The sequence below is a fragment of the Zosterops lateralis genome, assembly GCF_965231275.1.
Source record: "Zosterops lateralis genome assembly, chromosome: 6".
Lineage (NCBI taxonomy): Eukaryota > Metazoa > Chordata > Aves > Passeriformes > Zosteropidae > Zosterops > Zosterops lateralis.
In genome coordinates, this window is record NC_139761.1 from 57,998,198 (window position 1) to 58,024,435 (window position 26,238).

The following is a 26,238-nucleotide window of genomic DNA, read 5'->3' on the forward strand; positions in this document are numbered from 1 at the left end:
GGGTTTGTGGTAAGAACAGTGTTCAGTTTCTTCCCAGCAGCTTTCATGGCTCTGAGTTTTGTGTTTTGGCTAAGAACAGCGCCGATAACAGAGCGCTGCTTTAGATCCCGCCGGGCCAGCGGTGCCTGCGCAGGGCCCGGGTCCGTCCTGCTCCCGCGGGCGGCGTGTGAGGGGGCACGGCCGAGCTCACACACACACCGGACTCTGCTCTCAGCACACCGCTACCCCCAGGCACCGTGCCCGGTTTTGGGGCCGTCCCTTCTAGCCCGGTTTTGGGGCTGTTCCGCCCAGCCCGGTTTTGGGGCCCTCCCGGCCCGTCCCGGCCCCGCGGCCCCGGCCCCTCACGGCCGGCCCCGCCCCGCGGGCAGTGCGCATGTTTGGGCGGCCCGGCCCTGAGTCACCGCGCCTCGGCCGCGCCCGGCAGCGGAACGGCGGCACCATGAACCGCCTGGGCAAGAAGGCGAATGAGACCCTCATCGAGATGGCGCTGTCGGCGGACGGTAGGAGAGGGGCTCTGTGACACCGCGTCCTGCCCGGCGGTGACCCCGGCCCCGCGGGTGGGGTGGGATAGGATGGGATGGGATGGGATGGGAGCGGTGTGCGGGGTCCGGGCGGCTCCGGTCCCTCCCCGGGGTCGGCAGGCGGGAGCGTGATCCAGCTGATTAGACCTTTATAACCCCCAAGTAAACCTAGAAAATGAAGGCTCTCATATCAGCCGAGAACAAAACCTCTCGCCCTGCCAAGAACAAAGACTCGAGAATCCGCTTGGTTTTTAACTCAAAAGACAGAGCAGATACAAGGGTCCCTCTGCCGGACAGCAAACTTTCATCCTCCCCTGGGGCACAGCCGGGATGGGGAGGGATCCCAGGAGCTGAGTTTGTCTCTCCAAGGAGCTCGGGGCACACCTCACCTGGGCAGGTGTGGGCAGCCTTCATCATCCCCCTCATCACCCCATCCCTCCCAGAGCTGCCACCAGCGGTGCCAGGGCTCTGCTTTTCTGCTATAGCCAGGTTAAGTTTCCACTTCGTGTCAGCCTGGTGTGGCATTACTTATAATAAACGTGGTTGTGTTAGGGTTCTGTAAAATACCGTGGCGCAAGTGTGTGTTTGTCAGCACTTCACCTGGCAACGTGGATCAACAGTCAGATGTAGGAGAGCGTGTTGATGTTTTCAGAGTGAGGCTGTGTAAGTTTGTGGGTTTTTTAAAAAAAGAAAAAGGGAAAATGCTGACCTAGAAAAAATTGTTTCTTGGGAATAATGCTTTGCCATCAGCCCTAGAACTGAAAATCATAAAGCAGGAAAGAATCACTAAGTTCCTGTATTGGCTTCTAGGGTTATCTGTTCTCCTTCACATCTTGACTACCTGTCTCTTTCAGAAAAAACATGTGTAGTGCCATTTTAAACACCTTGAGTGTTTACTAGTGGCAAACCACGATTTTCAAAATATTTGGCAGTCTCCTTTCAGGGGACGAAATGACAAATGGCAATATTGATGGTGAAATTAACCGAGAGAAGCCCTTTGCGGTGACAGCAAGCAGGGCTGTCCAGCTGTGGTGAGGCAGCAAGTGTCAGAGGAAGGTTTGCCCTCCCTGGGAAGGCCTGGTGAGCTCCTTAGGAGCCCGAGCAGATGGATGTTGCAGCCTCTTGGCCGGCTGTCCTGCTCCAAAGGGGATGTGAGAGACCTGAGTCATCACCCATCCTGCTGCCTGTGAGCAGTGAAAACTCCCCGGGCTGAGCTGCTCCCTCCACGGGCTGTTCTTCTCAAGTACCTGGAGCTAAAAAAATATTTGCAGGGCACACAAAGTATTCCCATTTAGGGAGTGATTCTGTGAAGTCAGATTTGTAAACTTTGTTCTGCGGTATTCAGTTTTCCTGTGAGCCTTGTGGGTTTTTTATAGTCATAAATAATGAATATAAGGAGATTTGAGGGGTTTCAGTGTCCAAGGATGGTTAAGGAGGATTTGCCGTACAGTAGCACATAACTCTCCACACAAAGTCATGTTCTAATTCAGTTCAATTTTGTTAATTAACCACTTTTCTAAAACAGAAGCAAATTCAATATGGAGTGAAGTGAGTAGGCTTTCTAAAGTTTATGTTAATTTATTGCCCAAAAGTCTCCCAAGGTTAAAATTCACCCCAAAACTTCCTTAAATTATTGTTTAGAAAAGTTAGCAATATACATATACTGCCAGCAGGACTTCTTATAGATCTAAACATATGCATTTGTCTAATGTGTACAGGCAGGGCCTGTGAGAGTCAATAGGAAAAAGGCAGGACAGAAAACATCTGCTACTTACTTTCTTTAAAGACATGTTTGTATTTGGGTAGTATGTGTGTATTTAGTTCTGGTTTACTACTGCTTTGCATTAAACTCGAATGCTGGGGAAGAGGTTATGGGGATGCAAAACCATCTACCAGCAGCAGAAAGGTTAGCTTGCCTGTTGAGAGCCTGTGTGCCGAGACTTTTACCTTGCAGGAAACTTCCTGCAGGATTACATCTATGTGAGGTAAAAAATTCCATTTTTGTGCCTGTGGTTTTGCTTTCTGTTGGAAGGCATGTGTCACTTACCCCAAATATTAAAATCTAGGAAAACTGAACTTGCAAAACTGGAGTGATTTTCCCCAGCATGTTAATGCTGCAGTAGCTGTGTTGTGGGATATATCCCAAGCCTGCCAGTTTTCTGGAAGCTTGCTGTTGGCTCCATGCCCATGATTTGAAGTATGCTACCTTTAGATATATAGCTCCTCTTCCAGGACTTCCAGGAGCCTGGTTTGCACTCAGAACCCTCTAAGTGAGCTAAATTCAAATGTTTGCTTAGGTTGGTTGTCATCTTGCTTGTTTCCCTCTGAGAAAGGTGGGAAAACATCAGGGAAAGCCAATGGTGTGACCTGCAAATTGGGCTTGTGCCAGCCTGTTGGCATCTTGCAAAACTTCAGCATTCGGGGCCAAATCCTGCCCTGCTTTATTATCATTTAATAAAATAATCCTGCTCTTATTTGATCAGAATTCATAGCAGTCACTTAAAATGCAGGCCTCTGCTCAGAACTACATCTGTCTCTAATTACTGTTGCCATGTATGTAGTAATTTCTGATCTATTTGTGGAAACTTTGAATGGGGTATCGTGTTCCCACAGGCCAGAACCTAAGGGTTTGTTAGGAGGGAAGCTGTTTGAAAGTTTATTCCTGGGTAATGAAATGAAAGCTCCAAGAAATTTAGAGGTGGTTCATGATATAAAAGGCAAGGGAAAATATACTCTCTTAGCCCAAGCGATGTCTGGTTTGTGAGTGGAATTTCTTTCCTGGCTGCCCTGAGTCACTGTGGGGGCACAGTGTAAACACAGGCTGGTTATTGGAAGTTAAACCTCTTTGGAACAGAAAACTCCTGCTTGTAGTAGGAAAACCTCCTTTTGGGACCTCATCCCAACAACTTGTGTCCTATCACTGTATGGCTGTGGTGCTTTTAATGTGAAAATGGAAACATCAAGCCCTTTCCACTGCAGCTGTTAAATATGGATTTTTCTCCAAAGGTTTTGTCAGTCTAAAAAAAAAAAAAAAAAAAAAAAAAAAACAGCTCTTGGGCAGCATTTTCATTTTAGGTGAGAATCCTCCACATGAGATTAAACTCAATGTCTGCAGTTCAGTGAGTAGCAAAGGAAGGATTAAGTCCACTGCATGCCATTTAAATCCAGCAGCAATTATGTGGGATATTCAGGCCACACTTTGGGAAGCTGGGAAATACAGCTGGACTCATAGAATCATTAAGGTTGAAAAAGACCTCTAAAAGCCTTCAGGTGCAGAAGTGAGTGATGGTGCTGCCATCACAGGTGAAAGCATTTTAGTCTCTTTGTAACAAGGGGCCTACAGCTTCAGCTTCTGGCTCAGAATATGAGTGAAAATGCTCTGCAGGTGTGTCTCTCCCACAACAATCCTGGAGGAATGGTTTGGCTCAGCTGTGGGCAAAGGTTCTGGATTGTGGATGCCAGATGAACAATTCTGGTACAAGGCAGAGTGATGTTCTCTCAATGTTCCCTCTCCATCGGTTTGCTGCTCAGGCACTGCCTGCTGTGCTCTTCTGAGGTGTTCCCTACAGAAATAAACTGATAACTGGATTATAAAGTGGAAGTGCCCTGTAACCTTTATGTACAAAGACTTAGTAATTGCTGTGATACAAAGAAACACTGGGATAAGATAAAAGGCATTGATGGAAATGTCCTTTGAAAATCATGCTTGAGAGCTGTTGGCATATGATTTGTAAAAAAAAAAAAAAAAAAAAAAAAAAAAAAAAAAAAAAATCAGCTAACAAGTGAAGCCACCAAGAAACCAAATCCCACTGTCTGCGTATTTAGTATCTTTAAATGAGTGAGTAGCATTTGCAGATGGAGGGGACAAATAGTTATCTAACCTAAACATGACATCAAGAAGGTGCAGGTGATGTAAAAACTGGTCAGATGTGAAGAGGCAAAGTAATAGTGCAGTGAACTCTTGAACTAGTTTTTATTGTGGTTTGGGGATTGAACCAAAGAGCAGTGTAATTACCAGGTTGGATTTTCTTATCTAGCAGTAATTTTATTGTATTTGGTGATAGGTGTCCACGTGCATGTGGTTATAAAGGCAGAAAGGGGAGGGGAGGTTTTCTTGTGTTGTATTGCTGGGGATAGTTCTTGCAATTATAACATAGTTATGGAAGGATTTACAGTTATTTGCTCTGTGCTGAAGCTGAATAAAGTGTCAGGAGTTATTTATAGATGAAACATTGTGTGTGCAATTACACACTGTGTATTTTGTTGTAACAATTGTAAAATTTTGTGTCAGGTTAAAGACTCTGTGTCAGGTTAAAGACTGTGTGTGGGAGAAGCTGAGTCTATTGGGATCTGTTTATTTGGATTTTAGTATATAGATATATATTTTTCATTGAAATCTAAAGCAGTGGTGTTTGTGCCTTTGCTCACCAGTGGCTCTCAGTGAGAACCAGTAGAGCTGGTGAAGTTCCAGACACATTTTTTTTAGGAAGTGTGTGTATCTTTGCACGAAGGGCAGTCTTCTAACTGGAAATCCCAGGGGATTCTCATTTCTTTACTGGGCTCACAAGGGTAAATGTGAAATTTGAGGCCTTTGGCAGGGTAGCAGAACCCCAGCAAACCATGTGGGTGGGACTCACAATGCAGACGGCTGTCCTTTCATTTTCTGTGCTAGCCCTAAATTAGAAAGAGCCCTGTGGTTTGTTATCCAAAGGAGTTGTCTTAACGGTTGGGTAGGAAATCAGAAAGTCTGTGTTCGGACAATGTATAGTGTGCTAGAAATATACCGTGCCAACAAGTAATGCCTAGCAGATGTGGTTTTCAGGCCACTTGCTTCTTCAAACCACTTTGCCTACTTCAATTCTGTTAATTGGCTGGTGCTTACATAAAGAAGTTTAGGCAATGGAAGCCATGGCCCATTGCCCTGATCATTTTCTTGATGGATAGGAACAGTTTCTCTTTGGGACCAGTATGGGAATTCCAAAGTCGTTCCATCATTTTTAAAGTAATTCAGACAAAAATGCCAATTCTTGCAATTCTTGTAAGTCTTGCATTTGTATACCTTTTACTAACCAACAGAATAATTAACAAGAAAGCTATTAACCAATCAGAAGTTACCCTCAAGGTTTGTAAAAACTGTATAAAAGACAGCATGGGGCCATAATAGAGAGACCTTCTGAAGATTTCATCATGTCATTCTGTGTGTCATGCCCTCCCTAACAATGATATCAGAACTCCAGCAGTCTGGTGTTTCTGCCACCCTCTTCTGATGAGATTTATTTGCCATTCCAGTCCCTCTTACTTGCATGCATGTAAAGGCTGTGAGTTTAAAAATACATGACTTTATCCAACTCTTCCTAGTCTGGGGTTTCTTTTTGAACTGCATTTGAACCGGTTAATCAGTTTATGTGTGTCATTGTGCAGAGCAGTGATACCTGGAAGGGCTGAGTGCTCACAGCATGCTTTGAGTCTTGCCTGTGCTGGTACATAAAATACAGGGATGGTTGTTGCCTGAATTGCATTAAAATACCATTTAAGTTGGGTGTTGCAACACTATGTTTGTGGGATATTGTGCTAAACACAGATTTGCACAACTTCTCTTTTTATTTCATGTATTCCCTCTTTTTTGCTGTCCTAGTGGCTTTTAATCAGAAGGGGAGGTGGTTTTGTGGTTCTTTAAAAAGGAGGCAGCTCAGGGTAAATGTCCTGTTCTAGGTTAAAATACCCAGTTTCTATACTAGAGATTAGGAATAGGACTGCATGTCTTTTCCAAATGCTAAATGAGATTTTCTTACTGTTAGGAATGGGTTTCCAGATATTTATGCCTGTGTAAAAAGAGTTCTTTTTCTTTTACTTCTGATGTGTTGATAAATACCTGTTGTCTGGAAGTACTTGTTTAATAATAAAACACATTAAGAAAATTAGTAGATCAGTGAAGCAGCCTATACTTGAATGCAGTTGTCTTCTTCTTTTTAAGGGGCTAATAAAATTCTTTGAAAATATTCCCAATAGATTTTCTTAGATTCAATGAGAACGTTTTCATTGTTAAATAGTTTCAAATTTTTAGAAACATCACTGTGTGTACACAGATCACCACTTGGAGCATCATCTTAGATGGACCCTTTGGCTCAGCAGCACAGTTATTACTCTTCAGACAATGCCAGCCGGGGTAATAACTTTGTTTTGCTTTCTGGGAAGTCAGCTGGGTGGGTCTCCAGCTCCCAGTGGCAGCTCCATCCAGCTCTGGAGGATGTGATCAGTATATGTGCGTAAGTTTAGTTGAAAACTCACTGCAAAGCTGCTTTCCTTGGATATGGGAGCACTTGCAATAGTTCACTTACTTGGAAGCAGTGACTCATTTCTCTTTCCTGTTGGCTATTAATACTTCAGCCAGGCCGGGTGATCAAATAATGTCAGGGGCTTTATTCAGGTGGTAACTTCAAGGCATCTTGATAACATTTTCTTTCATAGCATGTTGAAGATGAATACTGGGGATTTTCTCCATGGTACAGAGTAGCTACTCCATAACAACTGCAGTGTAAGTTTGTTTGGATTTTGGTTGGTTGGTTTGTTTTCATTTTGCCTGGACCATCAATATTTTGCTCTAGGGATAGGCCAGCGTATAAACTAATATGCCAGTGTGTCAGACAAATGTAGAACAGTGTCAGTGGTCTGAAAGCTCCTTGCTTGACTTTTGTTGACTGAAAAGGATGCTGTTATTGTGTCTAAGAAAACTGTGGCAATAATTGAAAGGAGTATTTTGGAAACAATACCGAAATAGCAGAATCAGTAGCAATACTGTCTTACTGCTGCTAAACAATGCCGTTTATCAACACCCACATGGGAATCCTGTCTGTGGCTTTTCCTTTGGAATAGCTCTGTCACAGGTCTTAGGTGTGCAAATGCAGATGATTTTCTAGGTTTAGTAGCAAAACAAATTTCAATCCCTAAAAATGTCTCTTCATCTGCCACCTGACTTTGGAAGCACCACATACGTAAATATTCTTAGTGGTATGAACAATCTATCAAGAGCTGTACTTGGTGCAGATGGATCAGGGTTATAAAGATGGAAGAAAGGAAAACTCAAGAGCCTTCTCTTGCTCTGTTTTCTGATGCAGAGTTGCTCTGAGCTGTGCCAGACTGCAGCATCTGCACCGTGCCCAGCTGTACCTCAAGTGCAGCATCATCAGCCAAGCTTTTTTCTTTGCTGTCTCCCAGCAGACTTGGACTTTCTGGGGGTGCTGAAGTAAAAGGATTGTCATCTTCCAGGGAAATTGCAGATTAGGTGCACTTAAGGGGGCTAGAGCACCCATGGCTGGGACTGTGCTCGTAATTCAAAAAGCCAAGGATTTTTTCACTTCTCCTGAAGAATGTGCAGTTCCTTTTCTTGCCTTGCTGCAGCTACTGTCAGAAAACAGGGTCTGTGGGAAGCCTTGATTTACAATGCTATCCTTACTTTTTTGAACCAGCACTGAACACATGTACTTTTACCTTTTCCTAACTCATCAGTTTTGCCATGAAGAAAAACAAAGGGATCCCAGCACTGTGAAGAAATCCTGACTGTTGTAGAACTTCTGATTGTTTAATTACACATTTTTTAAATGCTTGTTACAGAAATCATGACATTACAGCTATGCAAGTACCTTTTTTTGTGAGCAGACTACTTATATTTTAGGAGATGAAATCAATTTTGATTACATTCCTCAGTACTGAGCATTAATTTGGATTGTGGACTGCTGTTGTTCTCATCACTCGGGTCTGTAATTGAAGTAGGAATGGTCTGTAATTCTTAGGGCTGGCCTACCAAAAGTTTCTAAGAAGGTTGCCCTGTGGTTGGGTGTAGTTTGGGGCAGCATATGTTGCCTTATTCTGCAGAATTACAGGCCACACAAAGCTGGTTTATTTACAGTAACATGCTCGCTGCCAAGGCAGATGTGTTTAAGGGGTTACAAGTAGCTGTAAGGAATTGTAAGGCTGTTGAAGACACCAGTTACATTGGGAAAGAGGCATTTCTTCCAGCTGGGAGATGTGCACTCCTGTGAAGGCCAATGATTTGAGCAAATACCAAAATGATACATCTCTGAAATAATTCAGTGAGCTTTAATAGTAGTAGAGTTGCACTGGAGTTGGTTTTGCTTAAAAAACATTTCAAAGAGTTTCTGCAATCTATACTTTCGTAATAAAGGGCCACTTAGTTTAGCAAGTGTCCTTGTTTGTTGTTCTTGGCGTGCAGATATTTCTAGATCTGTTTATATACATAAAAGGATGTAGTCTCGAAGAACAAGGACAAACCCCTAAATACAGAGTTTTATCAGAATATTATTGTTTTACTCCCATCTTTAGATATGAAGCAGTAAGTTCGTGAAGAATTTTAGAAGTGTTTTCTTGGCTAATAGAAACTATTATGGTCCTTCCTGCTGCTGCCAAGGAAGAGTGGCCTCCTTGCTTATGTTGCTGAATAAGGACAAAAAGGTGAATATTGGTGTTCCAAGAGGAGCCCTTGCTTTCTGCCTAGGTCAGCCTCTGGTGTCCAGGGCTTGTTCTTTTGCTTTATACAGTGGTTGCATTGTCAAGGCTAAATGAGAATTATGAGATGGGTTCACGTTAAAATGAATTTTACTTCTGGTTCTTACTGAAGTGTTTTTTTCCTTTTAAAGATGACATTGCGATTCTCACCAAGTTCAAGGCATCCCAGTCAGAAGGTATCGTACTAACCCAAACGTGTTTTACCTTCCTCCCTTTTGTCTGCTTCCTCTGTCCTTTCTCCTGCTGGGAGCTCTTGGAAATCAGATTTCAGTTCACGTGAGTCATCGGTATCACGTATGAGCCAGGCCTTTTGCAATGTGATTTGCAAGTCAATTGTTGGCTCCCTGCTGGCAGCTCTCCTGCTTTGGAGCTAATTGGGCATTTCCATTCCTGGTGCTTGGTGCAGCTCTGGGATCGAGCCTCTTTGCACCTTCCTACGTGGTTTGGGTGTGCATTGCTTGTGCTGCTCATGCTCAGGAACCTGATTACATGTTTTACAAGGAGTGAGCGTGCTGAGTATGTTGTACTTTTCAGTTAATATGTGGTTTGTGTGCTCTTTTTACCTTGTCGTGTGCTGCTTTAGGGTTATTCAGGTTTATTCCAGTGGAACAGAGATAACAGGAGGATTTCCTTCCACAAGTTGCATAAGTAATCAGCTATGGCACTGAGAGAGCATTTAAAATGTGGAACTCTGAATTATATTTGTTCTGAAGTTAGACTTTCATAATTACAGGGAGGATAAAATCCAGAAAAAACTCCAGAAAAATGTTATAGGCCATTGAATCAGTTAAGTTCCCTCAGCAGTATAGAAAATGGTATATTCCTGCTGCAGGGACAAGGTGCCACACTGTTCCTGGCCTGGAACTGGAGAGCTGTGTGACAAAATGTTTGTGCTTTCTGCTCCTGGGCTCTGGGCTGGCTCCTTTGGCCAAGTCTGCAGTAGGCACCTGCCTCCCAGATTGTATCTACAAATACAGATTTTCCAGGTGCAGTTTGCTTGGGCAGAACACCATGAGACAGTGTTAAATGACTTGGCATTCAGGAACTTTGTTGTACTTTACATACCATTGCCTGGCTTCTCATCATATCATATGTGTATGTGTAGCTATATAGTTACATCTATATCTAACTACAGTTATATAGTTATATGTATAGTTATAAATTACAGAGACCATTTTCTGTAAGTGAACTTAGAAAAAAAAAATTGTGGGGAACAAAATGCTCTCAAGCTGTACTTAAGGAGCTTATGATAATGTATTTTGAAGAACCACTGGACACATTTTTGACATCAAATATTTGCAGATTACAAAAAGAAAAGTAGGTTTGTCTTACTGGCAGAAATAGTCCAGCTGTAGTTGTCTTGATAGCGGTCCAGTGTAAGTCTGTCCACTCTGAGCTGGACTCAGCAATTCTTCCTTGCTTTGTGGAGAAAGAAGTGAGATGAATCCTCTTTTCTGAAAGAAAGAGACACCATTTTTGGGTGCCTTTTTGGTCAGCTATTTTCAAAACTGCTTATCCTTTTCCATTGCTGGTGGGGTGATATAGATGCCAGATTGAAGAAATTGATCTGCATAATCAGCAGAGAGATGTTTGTTTACAAAATCCTCCTTGGAGCAGGAGCCTGGCTTATGGGCTCAGAGGTGTTCTCCAGAGGAAACTGGTGACACTGGAAGTTCAGAGGCACAAACCCAGCCAGTGTCTCCATCCAGTTTAATATTGACAGGGCTAATTAGATTTTCCCTTTAATATTAGCATTTTAGTAACAGTGTCTGGTGAAATGACTGTGCTTGTGGGAAAGTCATGTTGGAGTTCACTACTGTCCTTAAAATGAAGGCAGGTTTTTTTGTTTGGTTTGTTTTATCATTGTTGTTTGGGAGCTGGGGTTTTTTTAGGGTTTGTTTGTTCATTTTTTGAACAAGAAGTTAAGTAATTAAGTTCATATTCCTATTCTTGATCCTGTTGTCATACCTCCATTACATGGGCATTTGTAATCTTGAGGTTATGCTTCATTGGCTCCTTAGCAAAAAAAACCACACCCTAATTTGATGTCTAGCAAACACCTCCACAGGGAATTGAACTTCCATAACCAAGACAGCAAAGCTCTGAGTGTAAAACCCTCTTAGTCTTAGCAGGTACTTGAGACAAGAAGGACAAGTGATGACAAGAGTTTTGGTTTTTTCTGTCACTGTTAAAAATAAGTTTCTGTGAATGCAAGGTTACACCAGACTGAATACATTGTGCCTTGCAGCATTTTTCCCCTCCAAAGAACCATTCCTGAAGATTTTATGTATTATGAGTATTATTTTCCATCCTTTACTTGTTCATAGTTCCATGCCTTCAAGGTCCACGTCATTTTCAGATACAACAGTATTTTTAAAAAAGGGATGTATTTATGTGAATCTCTTTTTCAATGTTCCTTAGGGGAGGAATGCAACGGGCCTGAAACAATTTCAACTGCAGGATCAGAAATCCCAAGCAGCTCTGAGGTAAGGCACAGTGTGAATGGTGTTAGTTAATGTACTACTTGGTGGGAAGGAAGAAAAAATGCATGTTGTGAAAAACACAATTTGTTTTCAAAACTAGTATGTCTTTCAGATTGTCTTATACCACCTTTTTATCTACATAAAAATTTTCTTCCTGTATTGTTTTGCAAGAGCAAAGCCATGAATATGACGTTGAACTCACTGAGTCTCAGAAGAGACTGAACAGTGTCAGTGGTAGAAAACAGAATGAGCTTCGTGGTGTTTCCTCTATCACTCTTGAAATGAGAATCACACAATCCTTAAATGTTCTTTAAAATCTTTAAATGCTTCGACAATTGGAAAAACATCCTGTCCCTGCACAAACCAAACACTTTGTTTTGTGCTGCCTTTCGTATTGCTGGGGAAATCAGGGCACACCAGAGTTCCACTGCTCTGGGAACCTTGTGGCAGTGCAGAAAGATTCATGAGAAAGCAAATGAAGATCTGAGTTACTGGAGCACCTCATTATGTGCAGCATGAAAAGCATCAGCAGCTATAAATTTTTTCACAATTAAAATGTACAGTCCACAATGTCTTGAAGAGGTAGCAGTGTGTGGGCAGTATTCAGTTGAGAAACTGATTCAAAATGAATATTGAAAATACATTGGTTTTACATTCTTTAGACTGGTATTTTATTTTCATTCCTGTTGTCTGATTTGTTTATTGTTGTTACACGCTTGGAGGAAGACGGGAAGTTTTAGGTGGGAAAAAAAACAGCTGTTCTGTCCAAACAGGGTCTGATACTGGCTATGAGCACTGATCAGAAATGATCTCTGTTGAATTGAGTGTTGAAAAGCTGCAGCTGTTCTGCTGAGCTGCTTAAAAGGGAAATGTGTCCTCAGCGTCTTCTGAGGACCACATCTGGAGCTGATCACACAAAGACACAACTCAGAAGAGCTTCCTAAGCAGATCTTTGTCTTCTTACAACATGCATCCGTAGCATCCCAATGTTTTCATAAATTTACCAGTGGATTTTTTTCTGTGTTTTTTTTGGGGGGGGTTTTTTGTGTTTTTTTGTTTGTTTGTTTTTTGGGGTGAGGGTTTTTTTTTTTTTGGGGGGGGGTTTTTTTGGGGTTTTTTTTGTTGTTTGTTTGTTTTTGTTTTTGTTTTTGGTTTGGTTTTTTTTTGTTTTTGTTTTTTTGTTGGTTGGTTGGTTTTTAACCTGCTTCTTCTTGAGTCTCCTTTTTTTCCCTTGTTCTTTAATCTTGCACAGGAGCAAAAGAAATAAGATCACTTGGACAACATCAGCTTTTCCTATTCCAAGACTTGGAGCATAAATAATTTCTGTATGCTTTGTCATGCAGGGAGGCAAGGAAATGTTTTCTGCAAACAGCAGACTGGAGAAGGAGAGGAAAACAGGATATAATGGGAGTATTTTCAAATAAGTGCTTCAAAATATGTCCTTGTTAAATCAGTAATACACAGACCATAGCCACTTCTGTTAGGGATGGGTAACTGGCTTAAGTGAATCTCTACATAGAATCTAACTCAATCAGTCTTTATGGAGTTCTTGTTCCAAGAAATACATAAATGCCTCTGAAAGTCCTTTCAAGCAAACTGGAAAATGAATGAAATAAAATATGAGACATTTTTTTTCCCCTTTATGCTTTCTATTTGTGCAAGAGAGCACAGTGGAAAAATACACAATGGTGTGTCCGCTCAGGGATTGTAACTGGTTGTTCAGGTTACTGAGGAAATGAGGATAAAACATAACAACAAAATGGAATTCCTGTGCCTAAGAGGAATGAAGATAACTCAATTATTTCAAGATTGGAGGAAAGGTTAAAAAAATTGAATTTGTATTGCTTTTTCTAATAGCAAAAGTTCAGGCCATTCCAATGGAGTAAATGTAAAATTAGTACAGCTTTTGTGCAAAATTGAATCACTGGTTTGTAGTTTATCAACATCTGTGCAGGTCCATCTATACAGAGGACTATTTGTTATTGCACTTAAAAAGCACAGAGTAATTTGAAATGTTTGCTTGGTGTGCATGTGGACTTTGCCCCATAAAAGGCAGATGACTGCCCTATTCTACCTGTGAGGAGATAGGGATAGATTCTGCACAGTTATACATTAAACTTTTACCTTTCTGTTAATTTCACACCAGGGAAATGCTTGCTAAAAAATTCCTGTTAATCGGGATTTTCCATAATGTAACTTGATCATAAGAAAATCTGTGAACAAGCTGTCTTTATTTAAGCAGAAGTAAATTGGCAAATTTGTTAAAGTAATACATTTTACCACACTTATGGCTTGACTCATAGGTTATTGTCTTTTTTTCAGAGCAGCAGCTTCTGCAGGTGTTCCAAATTAATTGGTTGGGGTTTGTTTTTGGTGGGTTTTTTTTGTTGTTTTTGTTTTTGTTTTTATTTTTTGTTGTTGTTGTGGTTTTTTGGGTTTTGTTTTTGTTTTTCTTTGTTTTGTTTTGTTTTTTTAATTATTTTTTGGTTTGTTTTTTTTGTTTGTTTGTTTTTGTTTTGGTTTTTGGTTTGTATTGTTTGTTTGTTTGTTTTCTGAAGAAACACCATCATATTTTGCATTACTTTTCATGCTGGCTCGTTTTTCAGTTCAGACTGGTGGATCTTCAAGTAGAGAAACATAAAATACCATTGTTAGTATTGCAAACATGGACCAAATCGGTTTCAAAATCTAGGAAGAAGTACAAAAATACTTCTTCCAAATCTAACAGAAAATACTTCTTCCAAGTCTATTTTGGGGAGAGCCAGAGTCCATTAAGTCTTAAGAGAGTGGATTCCAGAGTAAGAGGGAGCAGCCTGGCACTGCTCCCACCACTGCCAATCTTCTCAGTTTTCATCTCAACAAAACTGGATAATTTGGGTTGATTCTTGTTTTGCATGCCACATGTTTCCAATGCTGGAACCCCTTTGTGCTGTACCCAGACTTTGGCAAACCATGAAGAAGCAGTGTGTTTCCATCAGAGTAGCTGAAATGTGCAGGAGAAGGTCTGAAACAGCAGTCTAAAAATAGTAAATCCTAATGGCTTGAGCTAATTAATTTCTGACAGGCACACTGTGAGATCCCATGAGTAACAGGAAAGCATTTAAGAGAACAGGAGTGTACAGAGGCCTCTGCCAGCCATGTGCCTTCACCTCCCAGCTTTGTGTTTCACTAAATGCAGTAAACCTTTGTCTCTGGGTGAGGCAGGGTGTGCAGTGAGGACCAGTGGGTGGCTAAAGCTGTGTTTGCATCTACCCATGGAGATGGGCAGTGGGATGGAGAGGCTGGATAAAAGCAGGTGGAAGGGTACCAGCATGGATGGGGGAATGTGTGCAGTGGGGAGGGCAGGAGCTGTAGGGCAGCTACAAAGCAAGGCTGTGCTTCCATCAGTGTTCAGCCTGTGCAGTGCATCCCATTGCAAGTATTTACTGTGTTGGATTGGAGAAAAACTTCCCACCTCAGTGTCTCAGCCCTTTGCTCTCTACTCGAAGTGCAAATTTTGCCAGAAGCATCAGTGACAGGAGGATTAGACCTCTAAACCCAGCTCAGACTATCTTATAGTGATGCCAGGGAAGGCTGACCTGGAACAAAGACTGCACAGAGCCAGAGAATAAAGTAGATATTTATTGAAAAGCCTTTAGTGTTCACCTCGGGCAGGACAAGAGCCTGAGCAGGGCTGCACCCAAGGTGGACTTAAAATGGTCACAAAATGGACCCAAAATGGCTGGCCGGTCATGAAGTATTACATTTTTAAAGGTTTTGGTCCATTTGCATATTGGGGTTTAATTGCCTAATTCCAGCTGCAGGCTGTGAGGTCCCATCCTTCTTCTTCCACCCCTCAGCCCACCCTTGTTTGTGCTTTTGGGCCTGAAAGTTGTCCTTGGTGTTCATCAGGAAAAGGATTTGTTTTGTGTCCCTGCTCTGTGCAGAGCTGAGTGACACTGACTGTGAGCTCAGAACTGCACCTCTGGGCAGCACAGAGTCTGAAATACATGAAAGCTCGAACTTAAGGCCTCAGTGATAAGAGCACAGTGCAGCAGCTATTTATATTTGCACTGTTTCTCAGGGGGGTTCCTTGCCAAAGCACAAATGGATCTTTCTGTTTATTTTACTGCATTCTGAAAAGGACATTTTTGGCTCACTTAGATCAGCAGATACCCAGAGATGGCGTCATTAAAAAAGAATGTAAAGATGTGTGTATGTATTGGTTGATGTGTAACCATGACAGGAACAGATCTCAGTGATTTCTCTCATGAAAAGTTGTAATAAAAGTGAAAAATATTATTTAAAAAGTAATAAACAGTACCTTATGAAAATGGGATTTGGGGTAATAAACTTTCTGAAATTTTACAACTCTAAAGCAGTAAATGACAGTATAATAATAAAATGCTGTTAGTATTCTGCTTCTATTGGAAGTTAATTTAATTCCCCAGAGAACTATTGTGTTTTCATAATGGGCTTTGCACTGTTTAAATCTGTCTATGGTTTGTGTTCATATTTGTTCTGAATGCACAGTGATCTATGCTGTGTACATTTTCTCTCTTTGGTATCAAAATAAATGAGGGTACTATTAACAGTTGTTCTTCACCAGTTTATAAATGGTAATCTGTACCAACTTGTTTAGACTGTGTTTTTCCTAATGGAAATGGTGAGAAATACTGCTTAACTCTTACCAAAAATCATAATTATCAATGCTTAAAAATCTGTGTGGACCATGTGAAAGTTGGTAGTGCAGGCTAGAGACCAAGCTCCTCTGAGGAAGTAGCAGTTGGTTTAAACACTTATCTCAACTGAAAATCCATCTATCACTCAGAAGAGCTTTTCAGCAACTTAAACCAGGAACTGCACAGTTTCTTCTGAGTTAGGCTTTAATTTTAAAGCATCCTTTAAAGCATCATTGCTAACAACATTGTTTTTCCCATGGTGCCACTGGCAGGGCCTAAGCAGCACTGAGACTACTTTACTCATCCCTGAGCATCAAGTGGTAAGCAGTGAGAAGTATTCATGCTTCCTTGCATGAATTTGTGTGGCGTCTTCTATTACAGTATGCCAAAACGTCCCTCACCCCAAAATTTTCCAGTTTCGAGCACGCCATCCTTCTAAAATCAGCGTTGTTTTTTTTTTCTAGTTGATAAGAATGAATGTGGTTTTACATTTTTTCCTTAAAAGATAAATTGGAGTAAATCAAAACAATGAAAAGATAAAATTAAAAAGTTGAGGTTGGTGGAGAAAACTGGAAAGTTTGCTTTTTTTACCATTGTTTTGGTTTGATGGGATGTAGGATGTATTCTGACTCTGGTGTTATTAACAAATGTGGGATTCCTTTTTATCATGGTGGCCTGAGGGCTCTGTGAGTCAGCATGATACTTTGAAATGTTTCAAAGAGCAAGAAAGAAACACTGACATCGTTTGAAACATGTTGCCTTTTTCTTTTTTTCATTGTAGTAAATAACAAGGAAAGGCTCAGAATAGCCACTTACTGAAATTCACAGAAGAGTTAACTGTATAAATTCTCAAATATATCAGAAAACTTAAAATAATCCCTATTGTTCTATGGAGAAGAAGTACAAAATTTGAAATAACTGAAGAAGTACATGCTGAGGTGTATTAAAACTGTCTGCTTGCTTACTTTGGGCTCTGGTGTCTTCCATTAACACGTACGCTCCCCTAGCTTACTTTTTATTTTCATTTATTCTGTTCTTGTTTAATGTATTCCTTTATCCAGAGAGGCCTTTTATGTGCATTTATATTTCAGTGCAAATACCTTGGTGTCTTCAACCGCTTTGAAGTGCATGTTTTCAGGCTTTCAGATTTTAGTGTGGTTCACAACTGAAACACAGGCAAAGGTGAAAAAAGCAGCTTGCAAGTTTTAGCTACAGAAAATACATGGCATTTTGTGTTTCTTTGAATGGGAAAAGTTATGGGTTTGTATGCAACCTTACAGCCTGCATGAAGTGTAACTGGAAATTGGGATGGGTGGTGTTAAGAGTGTTGATAAAACACCTCTTTAAAGTAAGCTCTTCAGTTGTGTGGATTCCTTCAAGGAAGAATAATGATGAGAACTTCATGGAAAAGGACTCTGGTAAAATGGGAGCTAAGTGCATAAACCAGAAATATGCCAATTTGATTTTCAGGAGAAATATTTCACCTGTATGTTTGTTTGTGTTCTGTAAATGTATTTCCAGGAGCATTTTACTTTTGGAAATACATTTGTATAGTTTAGATATGTATTTATAAAGTTATGTTTAAGTTCATATATCTATATAAGTATATATGTTCATATTTAGCATAGCAGCGCTTAAGTCCTTGTGTTTTCCCTGTAGCATGTTTTAATTCTGCAAAAAGGAGGAGTATATATAAATATTCCATGCAAATGGAGATCTAAGGGAAGGGGGTAACTTTGTTTTTAAGCCACTTAATGTTTCCTACCCTTTCAGTTATGGAGACTTTTCTTTACTCAGCCTTCAAACCTTATGTTTTTGTCCATTTTTGTTCTCTGAAAGCTTTTCTGCTGTAGATTGGTAATTCATAAATTACCTAGTTGCATTTTAATGTAGTTCTTTGGGGTTTTTACACTGTCTGTTTTACATCTAACTTTGTGTGATTATGAAAGGCGTGCAGTTAATAAAATACTTTGTTGGTAGACTGTATCTTTTAAACCAGCAAAATGTTACAAATCATTTAATGTTGTAGTTTCAGGTAGGTTTTTTGCCTGGTAATGCAGGACTATGATAATGTAATTCCTTGATATGCTGGTGGGGGATCATGAAAACCATTCCATGGTGTTAATGTAACCTCTCATCCTTCTAGTGAGTCACAGCCAGAGGTGCTTCCCTGTGCTGTAACTACTGAAGTTAATTATGGGTTCCTCCACCTCGGCTTGGTAAAGGTTGCTGCTTTGTTACTGAAAATGTTGCTCTAAACCACCTCCCCGCAAAAGAGATACAAGAGCAGAAGGCAAAGGATGCTCAGGTCTGAGCCTGCAGCCCCTGCTCTGAGAAGGCTGGACACCTGGAAAAGCTGGAAGTGCAAGGCAGTGAATTTGGGAAGGGTTTTTCTGGACATAGGCACTGCAGGAACTTGCAGTTTTCTGACCAAATACAATCTGAGAAGTGTTGCTCTAGGACAAGTTTCCCTGTGTTTGCGGCGCGGACACAGAGAGGGCTGGGATATTTAGTAGCAGAGTGTGTTTGGAGGAAGCTCCAAACCTACAAGGTGAGAGCTGTGCTAAGTGCCCTCTAAGGAGACATTTCCTGTTGGATGCATAACCAGAAACAGAAATCCCTCAGAGCCCCATAAAAACATAGGGGATTAAATAATTGAGGTACAATCTGCCAGGCATGTTTATTTTTTGGGCACGCATCGGGGGGTGACTGCCCACACTGTCAGTGAGCCGGGGGAGCAGTGAGGCCACAGAGACACTGAGCACAGTGCTCAGCCTCAACCCACAGTCTGGAGCACTCTCTGTGCCACTGCCAGGGCACTTCCAGCAGCTGTCCAGCTGTTTGCCTTGGCCCTGGAGAGGTGTCTCAGGGAGCAGGGCAGCCCAGGACTCCTCAGCAGCCCTGAAAGGCCACTCTGGGTGGGTGTGAATGTCCTGTGGGGCTGCCAGCTTTTGCACGCTGTGCCCAAACCAGTCTGGGCAGAGCAGACTGTGGCTCTTCCAGCCTTACCTCATCCTGGGCTGTGCTTGGTTTCCTTGCTGACATCTCTGCTGTCCCCTGTCCTGTTGAGTTAGGGTTTCCTGCTGCAGAGCTCTGGGTTGTCTGAGGTGGGGATTGCAAATCTGGGTACTTGGAGGGTTGTTTGTTTGGATGTGGTCCAGTACCCAGCCTCTGCTGGGTGTGCAGACAGAAATCATCAAATACAGGATAACTGGAACTATTGATGGAGTACCATGTGAACCCTGTAAGTCTGCACTTATGCCACATGAAAAGAAAATGTGTCTCTTGATGACAGACCATTCCAGCATTCAATTAGCATTTGTGTCTGCAAGCTGAGTGGTCACAGTTCTTAGAGAGAGAACCAGACTAATGAGGCTGGAAGGATAACAGGAGGGCATGATTTGTGTTTCTGAACAGGTGAGTTTTGTGACTTGCTTTGTAGCTAATGGGTTTATTCAACTTTTTGAAAGCCCTGGTGAATGCTGAATGTTTGCATTCACATGATTTCATAGAATCTTGCAGTGACCTTGGATTGGAAGGGGCCTCTGGATGGCTGACCTCCTACTTAAGGCTGGCCTGGCTTCAAGCCTAGCTCAGGTTGCACAGGCAGCCCTGGCCTATCTTAATCAGGCTGTGCGATCTCTGAGGATGGGGACTATGCAGTCTCACTCTGGGCAATCTCTTGTACCCATTCCCACTCAACCACAGCCTCACATCCAGTGGGAATTCCTCCTGCTGAGACTTGTGGTTGCTGCTTCTTGAGTTTTCACCATATGCCTCAAGGCTCCATCTCTTCTGTAGTTCCTCAGTGGGTGTAACTTAATTACTAAAAAGCTTCAGCTATCTGTGCTGTGTTGGAAAGTTTTCATTTGGTTGCTTGTATTGCAGGAGGAACACATTTCATAATATTTTCTTGTGATGAGGTGTAGCTTCATTTAATAACTGCAGGTTGTCAAGGATCATTAACTGCATTTATGCTGTTCTGGAAAGAGCTGTTAAGACATAAGATGTACAAATCCACAGTGTTTAATGATTCACTGATAGAACCAATGCAAATTGCAAACATTTTATGTACATTAAACTTGTAGGTGCACATGTATGCACAAACCTTCATGAACATGCAGGACTGATCTTGTTCTCCTTGTGAAATTCAAATGCAGCAAAAGGAAAAGGAATGATTTATGAGTTTTATAAGCAGGCCTATCACTATCCACAGTGAATAATCCTGTGTACAGGAGGAGAAGGAAGTGATGAGTATTCCCCTTCTAAAAGCAGATCTGACTGACTACTGCATCTTCTTAAATTGATAGTCACAACTTCAGTTACTGAGGATTCTGATACGTCATAGAAAATGAGCAAATTTTGATGGCAATAAAGATAAAATACTCCTTCCATTGTACTGAATAATCTAATTATAACTATGCAACCCAAACAATTTAGGGTACTCCTTTGGCAGGAGCTTTTTTTTGGAAGTAAGTAATGCTTATTGTTTTATTTCTTCTTTGTATATTTGAATTTAGTGCACTAGAACAATTTCTGTGCTCGTGAAGTCACTGTCTCTTTTAATCAGTGATTGGAGCAATTGCTAACACTGTAAGTTGTTAGAATACACTTTGGGGTTCACTTGGTGTCATGCTGAATAATTACAGTACTGTTGATTCTGTACAGATGTCAGTGTGGTCCTGTGCACTGTTTTAACTTGATTAACTTGGTGTCTGAACTTGCAGTTTGCATGTAGTCACAATTATAAGTAAGTACAAAGTATAGCAGAAAAATGCTTTTTCTTTTCTGCTATTGGATTCCATGATTTTTGGGAGTATTTTAATCATGCAACATGATGTACTTACTGCATTTGGAAGCAAAAGTATTGCTGAGGTAGCTGTCCTGATTTCAGCCACACAAAGTAGTCTAATTGATCTGCTGTAATTATTTCTCAAGAAGGTAAACAGCAGAAAACCTTGACAAGATTGCTGAAGAGAAAAGGCAGAGAGGGGATGGCAGCATTTTTGGGAAATAATTTCTTGCAGTTTTTTTTGGTACTGCATTGATTTGCAACAGTGTTTTGTAGGATAGGAACTCAGGAATTCTCCATAATGCATGGCTGCTTCAACCATCTGATTTCAGCAGTTACCAAGGTGTCTAATGAAGATGCACCAAATTGTGCAAACACTATGGAACAATAGGATTTTCCATTATTTTTACTTTCAGCCTATTTTTTCAGCCTTTTAATTCCAGTCTATTTAAAGATAACATCATGAATTATGTGAATACTATTATTTGTAATTCTGTCAGCTCTGGAATGACATCGTTGCCATTTGTCTTTTTGTGTCCTGGTGGGTCCGACCAAACAGGAGTAGAACAGAAAAATGCATCCACTATGCATGAGCCAGTGTTTGGATACCTATACTCTACGCTCAAACTCACTTTTTACTGCTCTTTTTAAAACCTGTTAAAGTATCCAAATGTGGCAAGTAGTATCACAGGAGTCATTATCTTAAAACATATTTTTGCTGTCAAAACAGATTCCAGCCCAGCTTTTCCTTTGATAAAAAAGACATGAGAGTCACATGGTTTGATTTGTGGTTTTGTGATGGCTGGAAGCTTTCCCCAGCTTTAAGGGACACTGATTTCTTGCTCACCATAGCTGGGTTTGTGTGTGCTTGAAGCAGATGGTTCTTGGAGAGGAGCAAGGGGGCCTGCTAACTCCTTGTTGGTTGTTCCAGCAGAGTGGGAGGAAGTATAACCTGTTCCTGAAGCGACGTCTCAGGGTAAAGCAGTGGTGCATGCTGCTGCAGGTGCCTTGGATGCTGCAGTGATAACAATTTGCTTCACTGTGTGACACCTCTTCTTAACTGGGAGCAAGGTTCAGGCTGCAAATAAACACTCTGTGCTTTCTCAGGGAACACCTGCATCTTTGTGTGGCATGAGAGGGAAAAGACAGATTCATAATGCTCTGCTTTGCTCCTACTCTAATAAATAAAACCCCAATTCAGCCCTATGCTCTTAAGAATAAAATAATAAGAAACCCACACTATACAAATACACTTTTGCTGACAGGTGTGGCTGAAAAAATAACACCAGCCTTCCTCAGCACAGAGTTACATTTAAACTAGAATATTCAGTTCTATGGAAAGCACTTTGCTGTGTGTCTTGTACGTTATTTGATAGAGCTGAATATTGATGCGATAATAAATAATATTACCTGATGAGTTAACTTCCCCAGGAGAGTGGGGTTACAGTCTTTTATTTGCCTAACATTAATTAATTGTGACCTATTAGTGAAAAAGGTGGATGGTGTTACTAAGACATTGCAGCGGTGGTAAATTAAAACATTTCCTTTAATAGATCAGCTGGAATACTAATTGCTCTGTTACATTGATGGCTTTTATTAGGTGTATTTTTTTTCCCCCATGAAAGTAAATACTTCAGAGTTGAAGCATCACCCATGTATGTTTGTGAGCTGTTATTATGTGTGGTCATTGCTGGGCCATATGTCTTTGTGGTGGTTGATTTAGTGAATCTTGTTACGTAGAGGGAAATGCATGGAATTTACATTTTGCTATCTGCTTCGAGTAGTCACAAGTATTGCTACACTAACATGTGTATACTTATTTTTCCTGTACCAGTTATTTACATGCAATGCTTGCAGATACACGGGGTTCATTTTGAAATTATTTAAACTAGATGTAGCCCTTGTTAAAATTTGCCCAAATGTATCTTCAGCTGTAAAGAAACTGAAGAACTGTGGCAATATGGGGAAACTTCTTTGCCTTTTGTTGTATTTTAGAGAAATAGCAATGCTTGTTTTCTTATCATATGCCTATATCTTCTACAGATTGATAAAAGACATGAAAGCAAAGATTCAATTTTCTTCAGGGATGGTGTCAGGAGAATTGATTTTGTTCTCTCCTATGTGGATGATCTTAATAAGGAATGGGAAAAAAAGTTGGTAAGTTTGTCTTTCTGAAGTCCTCTTAATTTTTATTTATAATAAGGTGAATATCAATTACTAACCCTTTCAGATCACTAGACTCACCTGGAATAGAATTTAGCTAAAAAAGATACAGCTGTGTGAAAAGCAATTCCATGTATGGAAATTTCTGTGTGATTTACTGTTGTTTGTCAGGACCCAATTTTTTAAGATTTTTGTGTCTATGTTGTTTGAGTTGATCACTCCTTGTTACTTAGGCTGAGCAATGTATTGTACAGTGGAGCAAATTAATCCAAATTATTTTGCTTCTTCATTTAACAGTCTAGCTGAAACTTCGGAGAAATATTTGTACCTGCAAATATTTTCAAATGAAGGAGGATTCTTCTGAATAAGCAAAAATCATCCAAAGAAGATTTAACAATAACTATTTTTTCACATCCTTTGCCTGTAGCTAGAGGAGAAATAGATTCTTAAAAGACATGTTACATCCTCACGCTGACACGTGAGGTCAACTTGGCTAACATAAATTCAAGCTATATATAATAATATATAAATAATCCAGTATAATGAGAGACAGTTATTATTCAAATTTTATATAAAGAACAATATTTTTTAAAAAATAAGGATTTCTTTTTTTTTTTCTCTGTATTCACTCTGTATTCAGATTCAGGAGAGGTTACATTTACAGACTAGTCTCTCCAATATATAACTCCAAAGTTTATTCATGATCAAAAAAATTTAAAAAGGAGAGAGACACCAAAAAAATTGTCAAGTAATCATATTATTCTCAAATATAAGGATATCTGAAAAAACTAATTATACCAATGCTTACGACAAAATCATGATCAAAACTATGGGTCTTTGAAGCAAAGAACAGTTACAATTCCTATCTTCTCATACTGAAGTATTTTGTAATTAAAAATTCAAATTTCCTTTTGAGAAATACTGCGAGGTTGGGCTGTTAAAAAAAAATTGCATATTGCTTTCATTTTTCTGTGAAGAAAATACTGTTTTCATTAAGAACTTCTGCTGCCTGTCCCTGCATCCAAATGCAATCCAGTGTAGAACACAGCCCCTGCATCCCACTCTTATTACCCTAAAAAATCCAAAAACTTGTCATATCTGTGTTTGATGCTTTTCCCAGATTCAGCATTTCAGTCAGCTTTGCTCATTCCAGAGATTGCATTCTCAGCTAGCCACATTCCAGAGATCTTCTTGGGAGACCAGGTTTGACAGCTGTGATACCATAGGTTTTTATACAAGCATACTTTTTCAAGCTCACCATGACTCTGTCAGGCTCTGCTCCCAGCTAGATCCTTTCTTTTCCCCTGAAGCAAAAGGCATTTGGAAAAGAACGAAGAGAAGACCACTCAGTGCAGAGAGAAAAAAGGTAACCCATGCAAAAATTTGTCAGAGCATCTCTGAAACTTTTCCATTAGTCATACCTGGATTATTTAAAATGAGAGAAGAAGTGAATACTCTTTAGTTAATGTTTCAGGTGAGAAGAAAAGTGAGTCAGATGGTCAGTCTAGGCACTCACTCATCTTGTGTGCAGCAGTTTCCTTTTCATTGCCCTGTGGGTCCAGGAATCTTTACCAGACCATGATCCACATCCGTGGGTGTCATTATTGGCTGAAAGATTCCCGTGGGAAAAAGACCAAGATTAGGAGCTAATGTTGTCCTTCCTCTTTGAGGTAAAAATGCATTTCCTGGGAGAAACATCTGTCTGTCAAAAGGCCTAAACATCCACATTAAGTCTTGTGGGATTGAAGTCTGTGTGTGTCTGTTCCTTGCAGAAGGGTTTATGGCCCCAAGGAGGAAGGTCAGTGCTTTGTAGATTAAAACTCTGTGGTCACTGCATGAACAGTCATGGAGAGAGCAATTTTTTTTACACAGTTCCTGGGGCATCTGCGTTTGCCCTGTAATTATGTTCAGCATAGACCTTTATGCAATTAGTATGTCCATAAATTAGTGCAGAGTCTCTAAGTACAGTGCTGTTGTCTTTGTGGTAACAAAATTTAAATATTGATGAACTGCAGCCTCTGGAGTTTGTCTGACACACACTGTACTTGCTGTTGTACAGTTATCCTAGAAAGAAATGTTTCTTTCACAGTAGTACAATGATGCAGTGAGATGGAACAGCCAAGAATAGAAGTGTTCACACAAGGAGGATAACAGTTGTGACAAAGGGCTTTGTTTCCTGGTCTCAAGGAAACAGCTTTATTCTGCATTTCTAAAAATGGGATAAATTACTCCTTTGTGCATTTGAGCATAGCCCTGATACAGATGTAAGAGACAGTCTGTTCATCTTCTCCCTTAGTTTCATGCAGAACAATATTTTACTTTTTTGATATTCCCAGATACCTTCCAGCTTCAACACTGTTTTGAACTTGCCTTTTATAAGCTACCTGAATAGATCCAAACCACAAAGGTCTCTGAACAAAAATTAGGGTTACAGATTTTTGAGACAATGCTTAATATTATTCCTTAAAGCCTCCAGCACATGTGGAAATATTTCATCACCATATGAAATGTATGTGACTGTGAAAAAATAAATAGAATTTATAAAAACATCTAACAAAGTATTGATGCATGACCAGGACATAGTCTTTATTGTCCATAAGTATATTTCTTCACAAGAACTACAGAGAATTAGGACTCACAGATCTCTGTGCAATGTTTGCTTTGTTAATTGCTCTCACTCCTGTGTTGACTGGAAGCAAAGTCCCTCTGTCCCTAGTGGGGTACAGAAGGAAGTTTTATCTAGTTCCTCTCCTGCTTTTCATCATCTCAGAAAACAACCTCTGCTTTCTTAGAGGTACCAGCTAGGCCAGAGTTGGAGAGCCAGGAGTAGCAAATGTGGGATGCTTGTTGCTGCTGTTAGCAGCTGCACCCCAGTGTGCAGGAGCAGCTGAAAGCCTGGAGAAGAGGAGACTGAGGGGAAATCTCATCACAGTGTGCCATTTTCTTGTGAAGGGAAGAGGAGGGAGAGGTACCAATCTCTTCTTTCTGAGACCAGTGAGTGACAGGACCCGAAGGAATGGCATGAAGCTGAGTCAGGGCAGGTTTAGGTTGGGTGTTAGGAGCTAAAGGTTTTTTACCCAGAGGGTGGCTGGGCA

General features: G+C 40.7%; 1 protein-coding gene across 4 annotated transcripts in view; it reads left to right on the plus strand.

Annotated features, from left to right (window-relative positions):
* Positions 1–392: 392 nt before the first annotated feature.
* The window catches only part of ANO5 (anoctamin 5), a 53,123-nt gene continuing 27,277 nt past the window's right edge, over positions 393–26,238 (plus strand). The window contains exons 1-5 of one of the 4 annotated variants that reach the window (XM_083862723.1): positions 403–500; positions 9,176–9,220; positions 11,466–11,530; positions 16,461–16,508; positions 23,024–23,137. In XM_083862723.1, coding sequence (XP_083718849.1) covers positions 440–500; positions 9,176–9,220; positions 11,466–11,530; positions 16,461–16,508; positions 23,024–23,137 — 333 coding nt within the window. In that variant the 5' untranslated portion in view covers positions 403–439. Of the gene's footprint in view, positions 501–9,175; positions 9,221–11,465; positions 11,531–16,460; positions 16,509–23,023; positions 23,138–26,238 lie in introns of all 4 variants that reach the window. The other 3 variants (XM_083862724.1, XM_083862725.1, XM_083862726.1) reach the window with 3 other exon arrangements.